This window comes from Rhinolophus sinicus, linkage group LG14 (genome assembly GCF_036562045.2).
Source record: "Rhinolophus sinicus isolate RSC01 linkage group LG14, ASM3656204v1, whole genome shotgun sequence".
Classification (NCBI taxonomy): domain Eukaryota; kingdom Metazoa; phylum Chordata; class Mammalia; order Chiroptera; family Rhinolophidae; genus Rhinolophus; species Rhinolophus sinicus.
The window spans coordinates 55,055,030-55,072,573 of NC_133763.1; the positions used below are offsets into that span (position 1 = coordinate 55,055,030).

Consider the following 17,544-nt stretch of genomic DNA (forward strand, 5'->3'; position numbering starts at 1 on the left):
ATAGAATTGAAAATGTTCCTTTCTTCCTCTTTTCTGTTGTGAGGTTTAAGAGTTAAAGAAGTGCCTGGCATTGAAGTACCTCTTAAATGTTATCTACTTAGAAATTGCTCTGCATCTATTTATTTCCAAAATCACTCGTCACAATCCCAGAAAGGACCACTAGCCAAAAGTCAGGACAATGAAGGCAATTACTCCTGCTACTCGCTGCCTTTAATAGTGTTTAGAGGGGGAAAAAACGGATTCAATTAAGATTAAAAATTCATCAGGCCTGGTTAGATTAGAGCAAATAAAAACAACGTCCTGTATGCACATAAAGAATGTAGGATCTGACTTCCCATTGGTTACTTCGCAGTAACTAAGGAACCAATAGGAAACTTGCTTACAGCCTACCTCCACTTACTATAAATGCTTCTCTCATTCTGGTTTCGCATCCATCGTGGTGAATTCTCCGTGTTGCGTTTGGTGCTTATTTATGTACTGATGTCTGGACGCGGGAAACAAGGCGGCAAGGCGCGCGCCAAGGCCAAGACGCGCTCGTCGCGGGCCGGCCTGCAGTTCCCCGTGGGCCGCGTGCACCGGCTGCTCCGCAAGGGCAACTACGCCGAGCGGGTCGGGGCCGGCGCGCCCGTGTACCTGGCGGCCGTGCTGGAGTACCTGACGGCCGAGATCCTGGAGCTGGCGGGCAACGCGGCCCGCGACAACAAGAAGACGCGCATCATCCCGCGCCACCTGCAGCTGGCCATCCGCAACGACGAAGAGCTCAACAAGCTGCTGGGCAAGGTCACCATCGCGCAGGGAGGCGTCCTGCCCAACATCCAGGCCGTGCTGCTGCCCAAGAAGACCGAGAGCCACCACAAGGCCAAGGGCAAGTAGAAGCGACCTTACTCGGCAGCACGTCCAGTCCGAACCAAAGGCTCTTTTCAGAGCCACCCAACTTTTCACTGAAAGGGCTCGTTTATTCCTTAGGCAGGTGACTGAAAGTTCCCTATACTGCAGTCGGTCGTTAGATGTCAGTATGTAAACTCCCCAGAAAAAGGAAACTAACCCATCCACTTGAAAGTTAAAATACAAACAAAAGTTACCATCCGCTCGTTACAAACGACACAGATACTTTGTGTCTGGTGATTAAGGCTAGCAGTGCAGCCGGCCTAAAGACGGGGAATGCTTCGCCAAAGGCAAATATTTAGATGCAAATCTAGTAACTGACAGATCAACAAAACCGTCTTTGAACTTTCTTCAAAGCACTTGTTTTACATCCTAATGGGACAACCCATCTGCAATTCTCCCCTAACTCTGCTGGGACCTAATCACTTGTAAACAGGAATGCGGTGCTGCCTGTCCGGGAGTCCTGTCCTTTAGGCCAAGCTTAACACGGGCTTCAGCGGGACTTGAAAAAGGCTCACACACAGTAATCTTGTACCGTGTACAAGTGAGGATTTTTTTTCTTGACCCGGTTTCACACCGCAGGGAAATTGTGAAATGTACTGGAGTGCTTTTATATGAGGATGGTACAGTTAGTATAAAGTACATGTGTTCATGTAGTTCTAATATCAGATGTGAAATTACTTCAGAGTAATTTCTAATATTAGACAATTTACTAATCGTCTTGGCGCATTTAGAAAAGCTACAAAAAAGCCTTGGAAGATCTCAAAGATCTCTAAAGAGAGAAATCAAGTCATTGATGTGAAATTAGCCTTCCTGAATTTGATTGAAGCTAAGAAAATCAGTTGGCCAATCACATCTGGCGCGCGCTTTTTCAAAAAGATGAAAAGAAAGCCAGTTTCAGGTGCCAGAATTTAAAACTTTCCTCAGCAAACAAGATACATCGTTGTAATATTTACATTAAATTCTGCCTAGAAAAGGCAAAGAACGTTGTAGAGAAACGACACGAAAACAGTAGAGGCGAGAAAGGATTGAAAACATCAGAAACTGCGAGGATAGGTGGCAGGAAGATGTTAATTTTCGGTCTGAACACATCGGTAGCTCATGTGATCAGGAAGTGCGCTCCACCAACAACCAATACGGTCCCGGCGAGGCGTAATGGACAGATGCCCGGCCCAATCAGAGCGGGAATCTCGTTATATATACCGGTGCAGAAGCTTGCTTTCAGCATTAGCTAGTTGAGCTCAGAGATCGTCATGGCTCGCACAAAGCAGACAGCGCGCAAGTCCACCGGCGGGAAGGCGCCGCGCAAGCAGCTGGCCACCAAGGCGGCCCGCAAGAGCGCCCCGGCCACCGGCGGCGTCAAGAAGCCGCACCGCTACCGGCCGGGCACGGTGGCGCTGCGCGAGATCCGGCGCTACCAGAAGTCCACGGAGCTGCTGATCCGCAAGCTGCCCTTCCAGCGGCTGGTGCGCGAGATCGCGCAGGACTTCAAGACGGACCTGCGCTTCCAGAGCTCGGCCGTGATGGCGCTGCAGGAGGCTTGCGAGGCGTACCTGGTGGGGCTGTTCGAGGACACCAACCTGTGCGCCATCCACGCTAAGCGCGTCACCATCATGCCCAAGGACATCCAGCTTGCGCGCCGCATCCGCGGAGAGCGGGCCTAAAATCAAGGTCACCCTTTGTCCCCAAAGGCTCTTCTCAGAGCCACCCACAATTTCACTTAAAAGCAGTTGTAATTTCATTGCCGATTACAAAGGATATTTTAATATTTCTAGCACTAAGCAATTCATTTGGGTGGTTACTGGCTGTTTCTTCTATGCACCTTGAAATCAATGGGGTTTAAGAAAGTTGAAAAGTGTGCATGTAGTGTCCAAACCTGTAAAGAACTAGTTTCATTTAGGCCAAACCTGATAACATGGTGTGGAGGGAAGCAAGATCACAAACGGTCCGGAGAATAAGCTTTGCAATGTTTCATGCACTTTGTATTGAGATGTTATGACGGTAACATCGAGGTGGAGTCTAGCAAAGAGATTTGATTGCCAAGTAGTTAAGATTATGTTCTCTCTTGAAAGTAGGGGGTGTCTGAGAAGGGGGCATATCAAGGATTCCTTAACCTGGATGGCAAGGACAGTACTGCTTAAGAAAAAGCCAAGGAGTTAAGACCCCTCAGTATCTTTTAAAAAAATGATAGGTTTGTATGCTAGTTTGAACTAACAGCCACAAGGAGGAAGTCACATAGCTCCCTATTAAATTGCTTGACCTGGGGCTTGGTAGACGGCAGGAAAAATAAATCACCAAGACAAATAATAGCACACAATGGATAAGAGAAACAACAGGTATAGCTTCCACCCCAGAACGTCAAGATAAAACCTGGGAACGTGCATAAAGATGCTTTTCAGCCCACAAAGCGAACAACCAATTGAACTCGAGAGCCCTGACTTGAATGTATGATTTTGATTGAATAGCCCCTGCCCTCTGTTTCTTTGCAGCATGCCCTGTAAGCCTCGGCCCTTTCCCTTACTACTCATTAACCCCGAGGCAGCCAGGAACAATGGCAGGCCTTGACTGAGGCTAGCAGTTATGGGTTTCTCTTAAGCTGAAGATACCCTCATGGAGGGAGTTGTGTTTCAGCTCCTCAGAGCAGGAAAGCAGAATGATCCCCTGGCCTCATGAAGCCAGTCTGAAGGAGGTGGAAGCTGACCTCCAGATCTGAAATTATGATTTACTGCCCTTCCCTCATTCTTGACCAACCAGCAGGCCCCTTGCTCATGATAACGTGATTTTTTCCTCTAAACCTCCTTGTCTAAACCATGGGAGAGCCGGTTTTTTCACCTCAAGCTGCCCATTCTCCATTGTGTAATGCTGCCTAATGCCTCTTTCTGTCACTGCTCCCAGTGTCAGCTGAGCTGGCCACCTGCAGTGGTGATGGGCCAGCTCTGCTTCTTTACAAAGGCAGAGATAAGCCTTTTACTAAAAAGTTTCTGGGCTGGGCATGACGACCCCCATGACCTGCCAGTTAGGATTTTATGATTTATACAGCACCACAGCACCCCTTTTTCATCCACAAAGGGTAGCAACTGTAGAGCTTCTCTTTACACATGCCCCTTTTAATAAATGCACAAATATCTAAGTGTTAAGTTCTGTTTATTTTTACAAATATAGAAAGATAATGCAACTGATGGAGTAGATCCAGGTTTTCTGAGTCCTAAAGCTTTTATAGAACTTGGCGACTCTTAAAAACTACAATACGAAATTACAGATACAAAACTAGACAGTGAATATTAACATAACAGGAAAGGAAATCAACAATGGGTAAAAAAGGGGTTTTATGGAAAGTAACCTCACAGGGTGATCTGACCACCAACCCCTAACTAGGCAGGCCACAGTGGGTCGTCAGGTACCAGGCCCTGAGTTTTTAGTAAAAGGTTAACTTGGCCTTAAGCCAGCCCTCTCCCCTATCCCTGTGCATCTAGGCTCACACACCCCTGCAATGCCTCTTTTCAGACCCCTCGTTCAAATACGTGACCACCCTCAAGAAAGCACATAGTAACTTCCCTGCAATCCAGTATCTGCCTTGCTCTCTCCAACTTCCATGTCATCCTCCTAACTTCCCCTCAACTTAAATTGCACAAAAGAAACTGCACAACTGTCATTCCCTGGATCATTGGAGATCTTGCTCCCCAGCAATGTCATCAGTTTGGCTCAAACATATTTAAAAATTCTCTACCAGTGTGGACGTTTCTTACGTGTATGTTCACACTACTCTTTATCCACTGGATCTCCTGGTTTCTCCTACATAGCATCCAAGAAAGCAGCTCCCAGCCCCTCACATCATGTCCCCTCAGATTCAATAACTCAAATCCAGTTTGGGATAGAAATGTTTTGATTCCTTCAAATTGGCCCAATGACCTCTGGACCAATCAACTATCCTTTGTAGTCAGACACCGTTCCTCCCAATGTTTTAGGCCGTAGAAGACAGTATACATTAAGACACACTGGCATTCAAGCCTTAAACCAAAAATGAAATTAGAGAAGACCAGGATATTTGAGGCCAGAGGGTGTTCTAGAGTTTCGTTGTCCGTATGCAGCCATGAGCCACATACGATTAACAAGAGCTCTTGAAATGGGCTAGCAGGAACTGAGATGTGATGTGTGTCCAAAATACAGAGATGCCAAAGACATAGTATGAGAAACAAACAAACAAACAAAAAAGACTGGGAAATGTCTTATACATTGTTTCACATTGGTTGTGTGTTGAACGATAATATTGCAGACATACTGGGTTAAATAATTGTATTATTAAAATTGATTCCACCTGTTTCTTTGCTCTTTGTTTATGTGGCTATAGATAGCATTGTTCTGGGGATTAATTCGCTCACACAGAGATTCTTTCAGGAACTGGACACCTTCTTTGTGTACTTTACGGGATGAGGCCCTCAAAGAATTGAAAAGATCAGGTTGCTGTTTCCAATAGCAACAAAGATCAGCTCTGGGGAAAAAGGTGAAACGAAACGTGAAGAGGTATTGGAGGAAAGTACAAAATAGTTGAACAGGTAGAAAAACATCAAACGTTCTTGAATAGAAAACTCATCTCCCCAGACGTATTTATAGAAACAACACAATCCCAATGAAACTACCAAGAGGGTGGTGAGGGGTTTTGACCTGTAATAAAGGAGTGACTGGATCAGAGGGGAGCATCTTAAAGTACACATGGAAAAACGAAATAAAACAGAATAACCCGAACATCCTTAAAAAAGAGTAAGGAGAGGGAATTAGCTGAAAATACAACAACCAGGAAATTCTGAAAATGAAGAGTAATGAGAACCAGCTCTTTCAGCTATTAAAGTCACATTATAACATCTCCATTTATTTAACATGCAATTATTGTTTGAGTACCTACTGTGGGTTATGTATTCCTTTCAGCATTGAAGACAGCTCTGTGAAGGTGACGAATCAGTGTGGTCTCACCTTGGGAGTGGCCAGAAAGGTCAAAGGAACACAAACAGACCAAGAACTGTCATGGAATTTAGCCTATGATAAAGGTGGCATCTCCAGTGGGGGTGGAGGGGAGGGGAGGGGGAGCAGAAATGGAAGAGTCAGTAAATGGTCTTTGGGAAAAAACAGCCATATATCAAAAAATTATCCCTATCCATAACCTTACACTAAAATACAGAGGGCACAATTCTTTGAAATTTAAAATTAACGACACAAAATTACCGGAAGAAACCATGGGAGAACTATCCTCCTTCGTGTATGTGTTTACTCTCAAAGAAAGGACGGTTTTTCTATCCATGATTATAAAGAAAATGAAGATTACACAACCCCAATCCAATAGGGAGGGGTGGGTCAGGCGGGGTGGGATGAGCTCAGAGGTGACTAGCACTAAAGCAGCGGCAATTAACGCACCAGACCTCTCCCTGGGGCAAAAGGTGAAGAACTGAAGGGCAGGCCCCCAAAAGACCCTGTCCCTAGGACTTGAGAAAAAAAATTGTCCGAAAGAAGAAAAACAGGACCCTGGACTTTCTCTTCTCTACAGGAGAAACACCATGAATATGAGAACCCACAGATGACACTGTCCGTGAAAACTAAAGCCCTTTACTAGCGACATCACCCCGACCCATAAACACGGATCCCAGAGTTTACCAATATTTTTCTTCCTCACGTAGAAACATTTGGACCGCACAAGTACTTTTAAAGCATCTCCGATTTTTAGATGTCTATCGAAAGTGAGGGCCGGGGACCGCCCTGCCAGGACAAAATGGCGACGGAAAGTTGTTTTTGATGCGCTCAGACGCATCGCAGCTGTGTCCAAAGTCACACGGTACGAGGGGAAGATCCCGGTGCAGCCCTGGGTGACAGTCGTTTTTCAAGCGTGCTCCTTGTCGCCAGGCCAGCAGGAATTAAGAGATCGTGCAAAGTTCCTGGAACCCCCCTCCCAGGGCTGGATGCCAACAACGCCCCCCAGACACACACCAGACTTTCGAAAACATGGTCGTGTCCCAAATAACAGACACATCTACGTCAAACTTAAAGGCCCAAACAATCCAACAGAAAGAAACAAACAAACCGTGCACTGTCCAATTAAATCCATGATGAAAAGCATGGCTGGAAGAGTAAGCCAACCCGCGAGCAGGCGGGACTTTTGAATGACTTCAGCCTAATAGGACATCCTTTGAGACTAAAACTGGCTGGTTTCACTTGCGGTTGTTTTCCTGTTCCCAGGGGTGGGGCGGGGCCCGCAGGGACGCTCCGCCTCTGACCCCGAGCCCCTTGGGAGGGGTACGCCGCAGGGATGGTCAGGGCTGTCACCTCACAGCCTCCCCCTCCCCAACGGCCACCTTTCCCGGGAGGTGTCAGCAGCCTTCTCCAGCGACTCCTAAAAAAACACCGCACTAAAACAAAATGTTAAAGGGGAGAACGGGACAGGGTAGGGAGAAAGTGCGCAGCTCTCTTTTTGAGGTCAGTGGTGGCTCTGAAAAGAGCCTTTTGGGGTTTTTAGAGGCAGACGTTCTACTTCTTTTTGGGGGCAGCCTTCTTAGGCTTGGCGACCTTGGGCTTGGCGGCCTTAGGCTTCACAGCCTTGCCTGGGCTCTTAGCCGCCTTCTTGGGCTTGGCGGCCTTGACTTTCTTCGGGCTCTTGGCCACTTTCTTGGGTCCCGCAGCCGCCGCCGGCTTCTTCGCCTTCTTCGGGGTCTTCTTGGCGCTTTTCTTGGGGGTGGCCGAGCCCGCGGCCTTCTTGGGCTTCTTGGCCGCCCCGGCAGCCTTCCTGGGCTTGGCGGCGCCCGCCTTCTTGGGTTTGGGCTTGGACTCCCCGGAGGCCGCCTTCTTGTTGAGCTTGAAGGAGCCCGAGGCGCCGGTGCCCTTGGTCTGCACCAGGGTGCCCTTGCTCACCAGGGTCTTGAGACCCAGCTTGATGCGGCTGTTGTTCTTGTCCACGTCGTAGCCGGCGGCCGCCAGCGCCTTCTTGAGGGCGGCCAGCGACACGCCGCTGCGCTCCTTGGAGGCGCCCACGGCCTTGGTGATGAGCTCGGACACCGGGGGTCCTGACGCCTTGCGACGCACCCCCGCAGACTTCTTGGCCGCCTTCTTCTTCACAGGGGCCTTCTCCGCAGGGGTGGCAGCGGCGGGCGCGGCAGGAGCGGTTTCCGACATGGTGACGATCTGGGACTCGGGGACAAGTGGCTAAGTGCCGATGCCGCGGCGCGGGCCGCCGCCGTATATATAGAGCGCAGGCGCGCGCTGATTGGTGCTCCCGCCGCCCTCCTGGCTGGCAGGCTCCGCGCCGCCGCGGTGCGCCCAAGTTGTGTTTGTTCCACTTCACAAAAGGGGGAAAATATTAAAATGCCCCATCCAAAATCACCCGGGCTTGGTCTGGAAACAATCCGAGAAGCCTTAGGCTTCGGGCTCTGTGATTATTTCGTCCGCAACTGCAAAGACAACGCGTCCAGGAGCCCCCAACTCCCCCAACTCCGAGGGAAGTCCAGGGCAGTTGGAGACCACTTTCTGTTTTTCTTCTAAATTACCTGGTCGCTCCTTTGCCCCCCAAAGTTCTTTTTCTCAGGGTTGGTTGGGCACATGCCGGCCTTCTTCTGGGGACAGAAACGAAATGGTTTCCACTTAAATTTTCACGACAATCCTGTTTCTTCGCAAGGGAAGTAACACACCTCCTCTGAATTCTGCGTACACCCACAGGAGCTGCCGGCTAGGATGGGACTCCAGAGCCAGCCCACGGGAGTGAGGGACGGATGGGAGGGGGGTCGTAAGCCCAGTGGGGGTCCTGGATGGTGGTGCGGAAGAGACTTAAATCTTAGATGTGTAAACATTGAAACTATCAAATCCTTCTTCATGGGTGGGGGTGGGGCACCCTTCACTTTCCAAAGGCGAGAAATTGGGCTGATTTTAAACAGCTCTCAGGTTCCCTTCTGCGTTGTGCAAGTCAGGGGGTCTGGCCCTCAAGAATAGGGATCAGGGAGGAAGGAAGGCCCCCTAAGCCTGCCAAGAACCCCCAAGAGACTTGGCAGCTAGGGACATTGAGATGATCTGTTTTCAAAGAAAACAAGCACTTATTTTATTTCACTTTTGTATGCTGCAATATAAAGATGAATTTCAGCACATGAAAATTCTAGGTTTCGGAGGGGGGAGGGCTCTAGAAGAGGGTAAACCTTGTCCAATATATGGTGATGGAAAGAGAACTGACTCTGGGTGGTGAACACACAATGTGAGATACAGATAATGTATTACAGAATTGTACACCTGAAATCTATGTAACTTTACTAACAATTGCCGCCCCAATACACTTTAATTTAAAGAAGAAAAAGAAAAGAAAAAATTCTAGGTTTCTTCCAGTAACAATATCAAACACATGTCATGATGTAGAAGGACACCCCCTAGCTGGGAACTCAAAGATATAGATGGAAATAAAGCAACTGACTTTAATAAGATACACTTTGACTTATAAGATGAACTGTAGGTTTGAAACAGGAAAAAAATTGGATGGCAAAATTTAAAACAAATGGAGGAAAAGTACTAGAACATAAACTATTTTATCCTTTCTTCCTAGATGAGCTCACCTCTCATCCCTTCTAAAGCTGGCCATGTGTATTCTACTGTGAAGTTTGTCTTACCTCTTTAATTTTGCTGCTTCTTATTTCACTCTTGGGTGCCAAACCATTGCAATTATTTTCTGGAAAGAAAAGGCTGAGTAAACACTCTGCTCATATGCTTAATATACATATATTTTCTATTTAGTGACAAAGGAAGTATTAACAACTCACCAGAAATTATTTTTCAAACATACGTCTACATGAAAATATGTGTTAAAGGTGTCAGACTTAGACTGTGGTAGTCAAAAGCGAGAGAACAAGGGTCTCGAGGTCTGGGTCGCTCTCACTAAATGCTACGCTTGCTAAATGTTAAAATGCAGCAGACCCAGCTGTATGCAACTGGATGAACTTGACTGTAACAGCCACCAGTTAAGTTTAACCGACTGCCAAGAAGAAATCAACATGTAATTAGCCAAATAGTGTATATGTGCAAAGAGTAAGCCTGGGTTGGGGGAGACAGAGCTTTGAAAATTGTTTTCCTGCATCCTTTACTTGTCACAAGTAAAACTGAACTTTTTCTTCCAATAAGACTTGTGTCCCCTTAGCTCAGGCGTTCCAAGAGACAAACCCATTGTGTTGCAGTGATACAGATTAAGTTCAGGGATGAATGAAAAATGAGGCATCATCTTTTATGAGAAGGATAACCCCCTGGTTTCATTGAACAACCGTCTTTCAACATTTGGAAACTGCCTACTACTAATCATGTCCTCTGGGAATAAATAGCCTAATAAGATTAGGGATGGATGACTTAGTAGCCATAGAAAACCACTTGAGACCTGCCATCCATCAGTGTGACTTTGGGTATAGGAATTGTAACAAATCATTGAAAGTGTAGGAACAACTAAAGCACCTTCACATGTATTTTATATGTGTGAAAATATATAAAAATAGCAATGTTTTGGCTAAAAAAATTAAATGAGAACATGCCTCTCTACTCTGGTCTATGTGCAGTAAACCCCTTCTCATCTGGAACTCAGCTAATCATGCAGGACCATAGGGCAAACAGCTTTGTGGAGGCCTGATGGCCAGGGCACTGGACATCCCTTCGCCATAAATTGGTGTCCTGATTTATAAATCAGCGGCGTGTAAATTTGATTACTGTGATTTGGTTCCTGAATATTACTCAGGTTGAATCAGTCAGCTCTGAAGTCCAGGCCTCAAGTCATGAGGACACCGGCCTCCCCCAAACCCCTAGAGCCGGCTCCCAACTTCTGCTATGTGATGGAGGCCAGAAGGCAGAGAGAACCCTTCCCCAGATCCCTGTAACTTGTACTGACAAAAGCTATCCAAAACTTAAAAATAAGGCAAAAATATTTCTTCCTATCCTTTCAAACTGTATTAGAAAATTGTCTAAGGGCACATGTGGGTCATCTGATGCTCTAAGGCCACGCTACACAATAAATACAATCCAAATTACATATATAATCTTAAGTTTTCTAGTATCACATTGGAAAAAAACCAAGAGAAATTAATTTTAATAATGTATTTCATTTAACTCTCTATACATCCAAGCGATTATCATGTCAACATGTAATCAATATTTTAAAAAAAGATATTAGGTTGGTGCAAAAGTACTTGCGGTTTTTACAATTATTTTAAACCTTTTAAACGGAAATTACTTTTGCACCAACCTGATAGTTTATATTCCTTGTGCTAATGGAAAGTCATCATAATTTAGTGTGTGCTCTACAGTCTAAAACATTTAGATTTAGACCAGCCACATCAAAAGTGCCCAGTGGCCACAGGTGGCTAATAGCTATCACACTGGATAACACAGCTTCAGTGAAGGGAACTGTCACGTCATACTGACTTTGGATGAGGCCCAGAGGATGTAAAATTCGACACTCACTTGTAGAAGATTGATAGGTTGATAAAGGTTGTGTCTAGTAGAGATGCAAATGAATTCTTTCCAATAGAAAAGATAACCCTAAACATTACAATTGTATCACCAATAGGATGTGAACCAATTTTGCATCTAACTGTTCGGCCTCCCAGCATCCCTTCTTTGCCTGACTACGTCACTCCACTCTCCTGTAACCTGCTGGGACCTGCCGTTGTCCCCCTGCTTGCCCCCTCATCAGCGCCGTGAAACACTCCTTGGCCCAGGCATGAGCTATCTGTATACAGTGCTTGTATCAGAGTCATGTTTTTAACTTTCGTAAATTGTACTTTGCCCCCGAGTTTGTCCTAAGGGCTCTAGAGTCAGAAACTTTGGAAACCATTCTAAACGTTGGAAGATACAAAACTTTTTGACTGTCAACTTTAAAGCAAGATGTCCCACAGAGTCTCAGGCTTTGAAATAAGATTTAAGAAGCCTGTGAACAACAAAAGGCCTATTGAAATGAGCTCCAAGGGAAAATTCAGATTAAGGGTACGATCTTTACAGTCGAAATGGACGGCCTCAAGATAGCCAGCCAGCAGCTGAGGACACAGGTAAACATTGCAGTGAAATAGTGGCTTCTCATGTTTACGCCCATCCTGAACGTTGTGGGTTGGCTAATTTCATTTCATATTCTTTAGGCCTGGAAATCTGGTGAACAAAGTTTAAATGTGCAGAGCAGAATGTCAGTTCCAAAAGGATGGAATGGAGCTGGAGAAAGCGGGAGGAGACTGGACAGCAAGACGTGCTCAGAGGAGTGAGAGTGAGAGTCCTGGGGCCAGGCAGGGGTCCGGGGCTGGCAATGGGCTCTTCTTTCACTTCCTGGTCCTACCACACCACACAGGGTTCAGTCTGCGTTTGGAGCCGGCCAACCTGATATTAGTAAACCTTCCTACAGACCTCAACTGGGAGTAATTAACACTGTTTTTCCGACTTACCACGGGATGAGGCATGACAGCAGCCACCTCACTGGCTGACTGCTGGGTGTGGGGGTGCGAGGGGGACGGAGCTGATAGTGCAGAGGACTGAAAAGACAGCTGCTCTGGGGCAAGCACGCTTCTTTTCAATACCAATTCTTCCACCCTGGATGAGTTGGTGACATGCCAAGTTCTCAGGCTCCCAAGTTCATTCCTTCCTCTGTAAATGGGAATAACACCCTCCCCCAGGAATAGAGTGTAAATTGAATTAGATCATGTGTATACAGCTCCTGGGACACATACAGCCCCTTGTTTGGGGAGTATTCACACTGGATTCTGTACCTTGGGGCCCTCCTGTTTCGGGGTGACCTGAGAAAGTTGGTACTCGCCTTCATTTGGAGGGGCTGGTGAGAGTAGACCAAGTCCGTCTTTCCAGTTAGGTGCGCTTCCCCTGGCCATTGCTGAAAGGTCACAGGACCTAGGTGCTAGCCCAAGGAAGTCCAACCAAAAGAGATGAAGCTGGGCCATCAGGAAGGGAGGTGTGTGTGTGAGTGTGTATGTGTGTGTGTGTGTGTGTGTGTGTGTGTGTGTGCTGGGGAGTGGTAGGTGCCCATCACTGTCACTCAGAATCTACCCTGCGTTGCTGTGATTGGAGCTCACTGCTTGCCCAACACTCCGTGGGAAAACACTGTGGTGACACTCACATAACCATCCACTCCCTGCCCCCTGCATCCCAGTTGTGTACGTACTTTCAATGTCAGGCAGGTGTGGCTGTCACGGAGAACTGTGTGTTGCCAATACAGAAGAGGGACCAAGGTACTCCAACACCCTGCCCTTTTTACTCCTGAACTCGCCTAGACTTACTGAAGTTAAACAAAACTGATTGGGCCAATTTCTTATTATGCTAGTTCACCGAAGGATTTGTAGTTATGCTTCAATTGGTACATACCTTCCTCACACTTTTCGTGGTTAATGGTAACGGTACTTATATTTCCCTCTTAGTTTCACAAAATAATCCAAGAAAAATACAGAGGCGCCATGGTATGTTTATCAAAAGGATTTGCTCAGGAGCTGGAATGCCTGGGTTCAAATTCAGCTTTGCCATTTACCAGCGATGTAACCTGGACAGATTCATTCACTTCTCCATGTCTCAGTTTTCTTACCTGTGAAGTGTCAACAGCTCCTGTTTCGTAGGTTGTCATGAGAAGTAACGAGTTAATATTTATCTAGTTCTTGGAACAGTGACTGGCATACTGTAAGTACAAACTTATGTATATATTTTACTATATACACAATCAAAATTGCTTTTACAATTGTAGATACATCTTATCACTACAATGTGGCACAATTCTGCAACTCTTGGTTTAAGAGTGTAATAAAGCTAACAGTTAGCTGGACACTTCCTATGACCCAGACATGGATTTCATTTCCTCCTCACCAGTATCTGTAACTACCATTACAATCATGACCACTTCACCAATGACAAAATGAAGATTGAGAACTCAGATTTGTCCTAGGACATCCCTACAGAGTGATTATACAATTCATGTGCTGTAAACACACACCCCCACACACAAATATGAACTAAAGTCGAAGAAGATAAGACTTTTGTTTTTATATATAAAGTGCATAAAATTAAAATACACCCTTGTTATTAACTACTTGCTAAACTGTTTAGTGGATTTTAGGTAGAAAATACATCTTGGATGAACCTCATACCTTCCCTGCAGAATTAAAGGTGTTTACACACGTCGTGCTGTTTGCTCTGATGGACACTAGATGGCGCGCCGAACCAACCAACGCCTTTTTAGAGGCTATTCTATGTTCCCATGGCTCCTGGCCTTTATGTAATTTATTAATCTCTAGTCATACATACCCTTAACAGTTTGTCATTTCTTTTGGTGAACGGAAAGCATTATTTCTATTTGACAGGTGATGATCCTGAAGCCACTGGTAAGCCCAAAGGCAAGCACGGATGTGGGAGAAAACACGAACAATTCTAGGTGGTCTAGGAAAATCATGTGGGATTGATCATTCATTCATTCATTCATTCATTCATTCATTCATTCATTCATTCATTCATTCACTCATTCTACAAAGCATTAATCAGCATCTCCGATGGGCCCAGCACAGTGCTGGGACCAGGGAGTAAGAAGGAAAATAGGACAGGCTCCACTCTTAAGGTGAGATTTGGAGGACCGGGACCTAGAAACCGGTAACGGTGGTTGTGAGGAAGGTCAGAGCAGACATGAAAAGAGGGGGGAACAATTAGACGCAGAGTTAAACAGAGTCTAGACATAGACATAGCCTTACAAGGGCGACTTTAAAAATACTAAATTTCTTCGTTTCATTTTTAAAGTAAAATGAACACAGTGAGAAGGAAGATAACCAAATAAAAAAACTATTGTGCGAAGATAGTAATACTGGAACTGGCTCCTGAGATTCCTGGGTACAGTATGTCAGTTGCAACAATGAGAAGAATAATAAATCTATTAACTATGTGTTAATAAGAATAAAACAATTTAAGGGGTTTGTGACTTTGCAATACGCCTAAGACCAACCCAGCATCTTGATTGTAACACACGCACCAACCCCCGAAACGTGACTGCACTAAATTGTAGGTTGCATAAAAGTTCTATAAGAGGCCCCTACCATTGTTTTCACATCTGTGAATGCAAAATACAAATTAATTAAATTAAAGCCACCCAATTTCTAACTAGTGGCTGTAAAGAGTTCCAGGTAAGAATTGAAAATAAAGGTGGTTATTATTATGTTGTTATTATTATTATTATTATTTAGACCTTTAAAGTTTCCAAGGCTAGTTGAATTGCTCAAGGATAGCGATTTACTAAACAGACTTGCTTTGCCTCCACCCCTTCCCCGCCCAAAGGCATTTACAATGAGGATGTTGTTTGCTCAAACAGGCACTAGAGGTCCAGCCAAATGAAAACCGCCCTTGGAGGGACCGCAGAGGCTCAGGGTGCCTAGCCAAGCCATCAATCATTAACCTGGGTTGACATTGTATTACTCACGAGATTTCAAACCTCATTCCTCTACAACCTCCTGACAGACAGAAGTGATTATTCCTCACAACTGACCATGGAAGCACTGAGAAGCTGTGAGACTGGACTCAGAGCCCAGAGCAGTCAGGAGGAGGCTGGTTGCCAGGACCTTCGGAGAAAATACTCTTCATAAAGAGAAATAAGTTGTCAGATGTACACTAAGCTCACGTTAGTTATCTAACGGGCTCCCCCAAACAATTATTAAGGAGAAATACACTGAACCACCCTGGTGGTGCCTATCATTTATAATAACGGGGAAGCCACGAGAAGAGAACCGAGCAGGAACGTGCCACGCACATCTGTCCGCATCGTGTAAAGAGGAGACCAGAGGTGGAAGTGGCCAATTTTACCAAATAATGGGGGTAGAAAGCCTCACGGAGAAGCCACTTCAGTGGTTTTCAGCGTGGTAACTCACTAAGCATACAAACCCCAGAGACGGTATAGGCCTTACCTTTTTCAATTATTATTTTTTTTTAACGAGGGAACTACAATGTAGGCAATCTGTAAGAGGATACTGACCTAGGGAGCAACATCCTCCGATTGGCAAGGTCACTGATGATATTGTCATTATATTAGGATATGTGATAATAATAAACACAGGTTAGCCTGGATTATACTCCAAACACTGGGCTGATGGCTTCATTTATCCATATTTGATTTTGTAATTCAATTCTTAATATCACTTTATAAAACAGCTGTTATTACCACCTCTTTACAAACGAGAAAGTCGAGACTTAGAGAATTTGTGTCTTTACAACATAACTTGGCCGACTGGTTATAATTCACGTGCCTTTAAAACACACACATATGTATCAAAAATGAAATGCAACACGGCAGTTTACGAAAACTCAAGATGTACAAAAATGAATGAGAGTAGACTGTTGTTTTACCCATGTCGTGCGGAAGACCCTGCTCACCGCGCCATGTGTCGTGGGGGGCGGCCTGTGGGGTGTCAGCTCCCGCTCCCCACATAAGAACGTGGGACATGGTGAGGCCAAAAAGGAACACCCACGGAGCCATAGGCAGGGGAGTCATACCACTATACTCTCGCTGGCGGCTGGTTTGGAGACACAGGAAGCAGGAGCCACACTGTTCGCAACCCTCACTGCGCCGCTTGCAGGCTCAGCCACCATCTTGCTAGCCCCCATTTTCCTTGCTAGCCCCCATTTGCTGCTAGCATAGCCACAGCAGTTATATTAGTGGCCAATGGCTCACTGGTTACAGCTGACGGCCAACTAGCCACAGCTGATGGCCATGCAATCACAGTTGACAGCCATTTATTACCTGAGCCAGCACCTTTCCACGTGAGGCCGAGAGCCTGGAAACTGCACTCCTGGCTCTGTCCCCACAATCCATCATAATGGAAAAAAACATGGGTAGTTTCCACCAGAAGATAGTAAGTACCGAGGACGTTGCCCCCTTAAGGTTCTTAAGGCTAATAGAGCCCAAGGATACCATTTACAAAGGTAGGCGTTGCACTGGTCTCAAAGTGGCCGCGGCTGAGCCAGACATCTGAGCCAGACATCTGCACGGTGGCATGTACTGGGCTCTACACCAAAGTGTATGACACATACAGCTTCCTCCCAACCTGCTTGTCTGTGATTATTACCTTCTGGTGTCTATGAACAGTTGTAAGAAGTCATTCACATAAAGTATCACCTGCTGATCAGAAACCGTTACCTTATTTAACAGATGAGCAGAAGACTGAGGTCAGAGAGGCTGGAGCGAGGCCAGCGGGCGGTGAGGCCAGCAGCCGGCAAGCAGGACTTCGGACTCCTAGATAACATGAGAGGACCAGAAACTTGTGACCTGCCCTGCCACCTCTTACTCCTGCTGGTCACCAGACAACACAACTTCTCCAGTGTCCACATGTACCAGGAGCTCTGGGAACAGGGAGACCAGAGGGCTTCAAGGCGGGGTGCAGGTGGCTTCACAGTCTAATCTTTCTTCTTCTTCTTCTTCACAATCTAATCTTGAACATTCATTCACTCGCTCACTCATTTAGTTATCCACTCCACATCTAAGTATTGAGTACTTACACCAGGCAATACTATGAATATAATGTTCTAGCTTGAGCTCTGTCTGGGAAAAACCGCTGGAAGGAAACACTGATATATCCACAGGGTTTTGTCTCTGGAGGCTGACATTGCACGTAATTTTTATTTTCCTAGTTTGGCTTGTCTGCTTTCAATCTTTCT

General features: G+C 45.9%; 3 protein-coding genes and 1 pseudogene across 3 annotated transcripts; 2 read left to right on the forward strand and 2 right to left on the reverse strand.

Moving 5' to 3' along the window:
* Positions 1-445: 445 nt before the first annotated feature.
* Positions 446-1,011, forward strand: LOC109435949 (histone H2A type 1). The gene has a single exon (XM_019714188.2). The coding sequence runs from the start codon at positions 481-483 to the stop codon at positions 871-873; it is 393 nt and encodes a 130-aa protein (XP_019569747.1). The 5' UTR covers positions 446-480; the 3' UTR covers positions 874-1,011.
* A 996-nt stretch (positions 1,012-2,007) lies between these two features.
* Positions 2,008-2,659, forward strand: LOC141568539 (histone H3.1). Its single transcript, XM_074318750.1, has one exon. The coding sequence runs from the start codon at positions 2,139-2,141 to the stop codon at positions 2,547-2,549; it is 411 nt and encodes a 136-aa protein (XP_074174851.1). The 5' UTR covers positions 2,008-2,138; the 3' UTR covers positions 2,550-2,659.
* Positions 2,660-4,012: 1,353 nt separating this feature from the next.
* On the reverse strand, positions 4,013-6,908 carry LOC109435939 (uncharacterized; annotated as a pseudogene).
* A 447-nt stretch (positions 6,909-7,355) lies between these two features.
* Positions 7,356-8,066, reverse strand: LOC141568538 (histone H1.4-like). The gene has a single exon (XM_074318749.1). It carries the CDS (start codon positions 8,035-8,037, stop codon positions 7,396-7,398), a length of 642 nt encoding a protein of 213 aa, XP_074174850.1. The 5' UTR covers positions 8,038-8,066; the 3' UTR covers positions 7,356-7,395.
* Positions 8,067-17,544: the final 9,478 nt, after the last annotated feature.

Coding starts and splice junctions, on each gene's coding strand:
- LOC109435949 (XM_019714188.2), top strand. CDS start 481: ATGTCTGGACGCGGGAAACAAGGCGGCAAGGCGCGCGCCAAGGCCAAG.
- LOC141568539 (XM_074318750.1), top strand. CDS start 2,139: ATGGCTCGCACAAAGCAGACAGCGCGCAAGTCCACCGGCGGGAAGGCG.
- LOC141568538 (XM_074318749.1), bottom strand. CDS start 8,037: ATGTCGGAAACCGCTCCTGCCGCGCCCGCCGCTGCCACCCCTGCGGAG.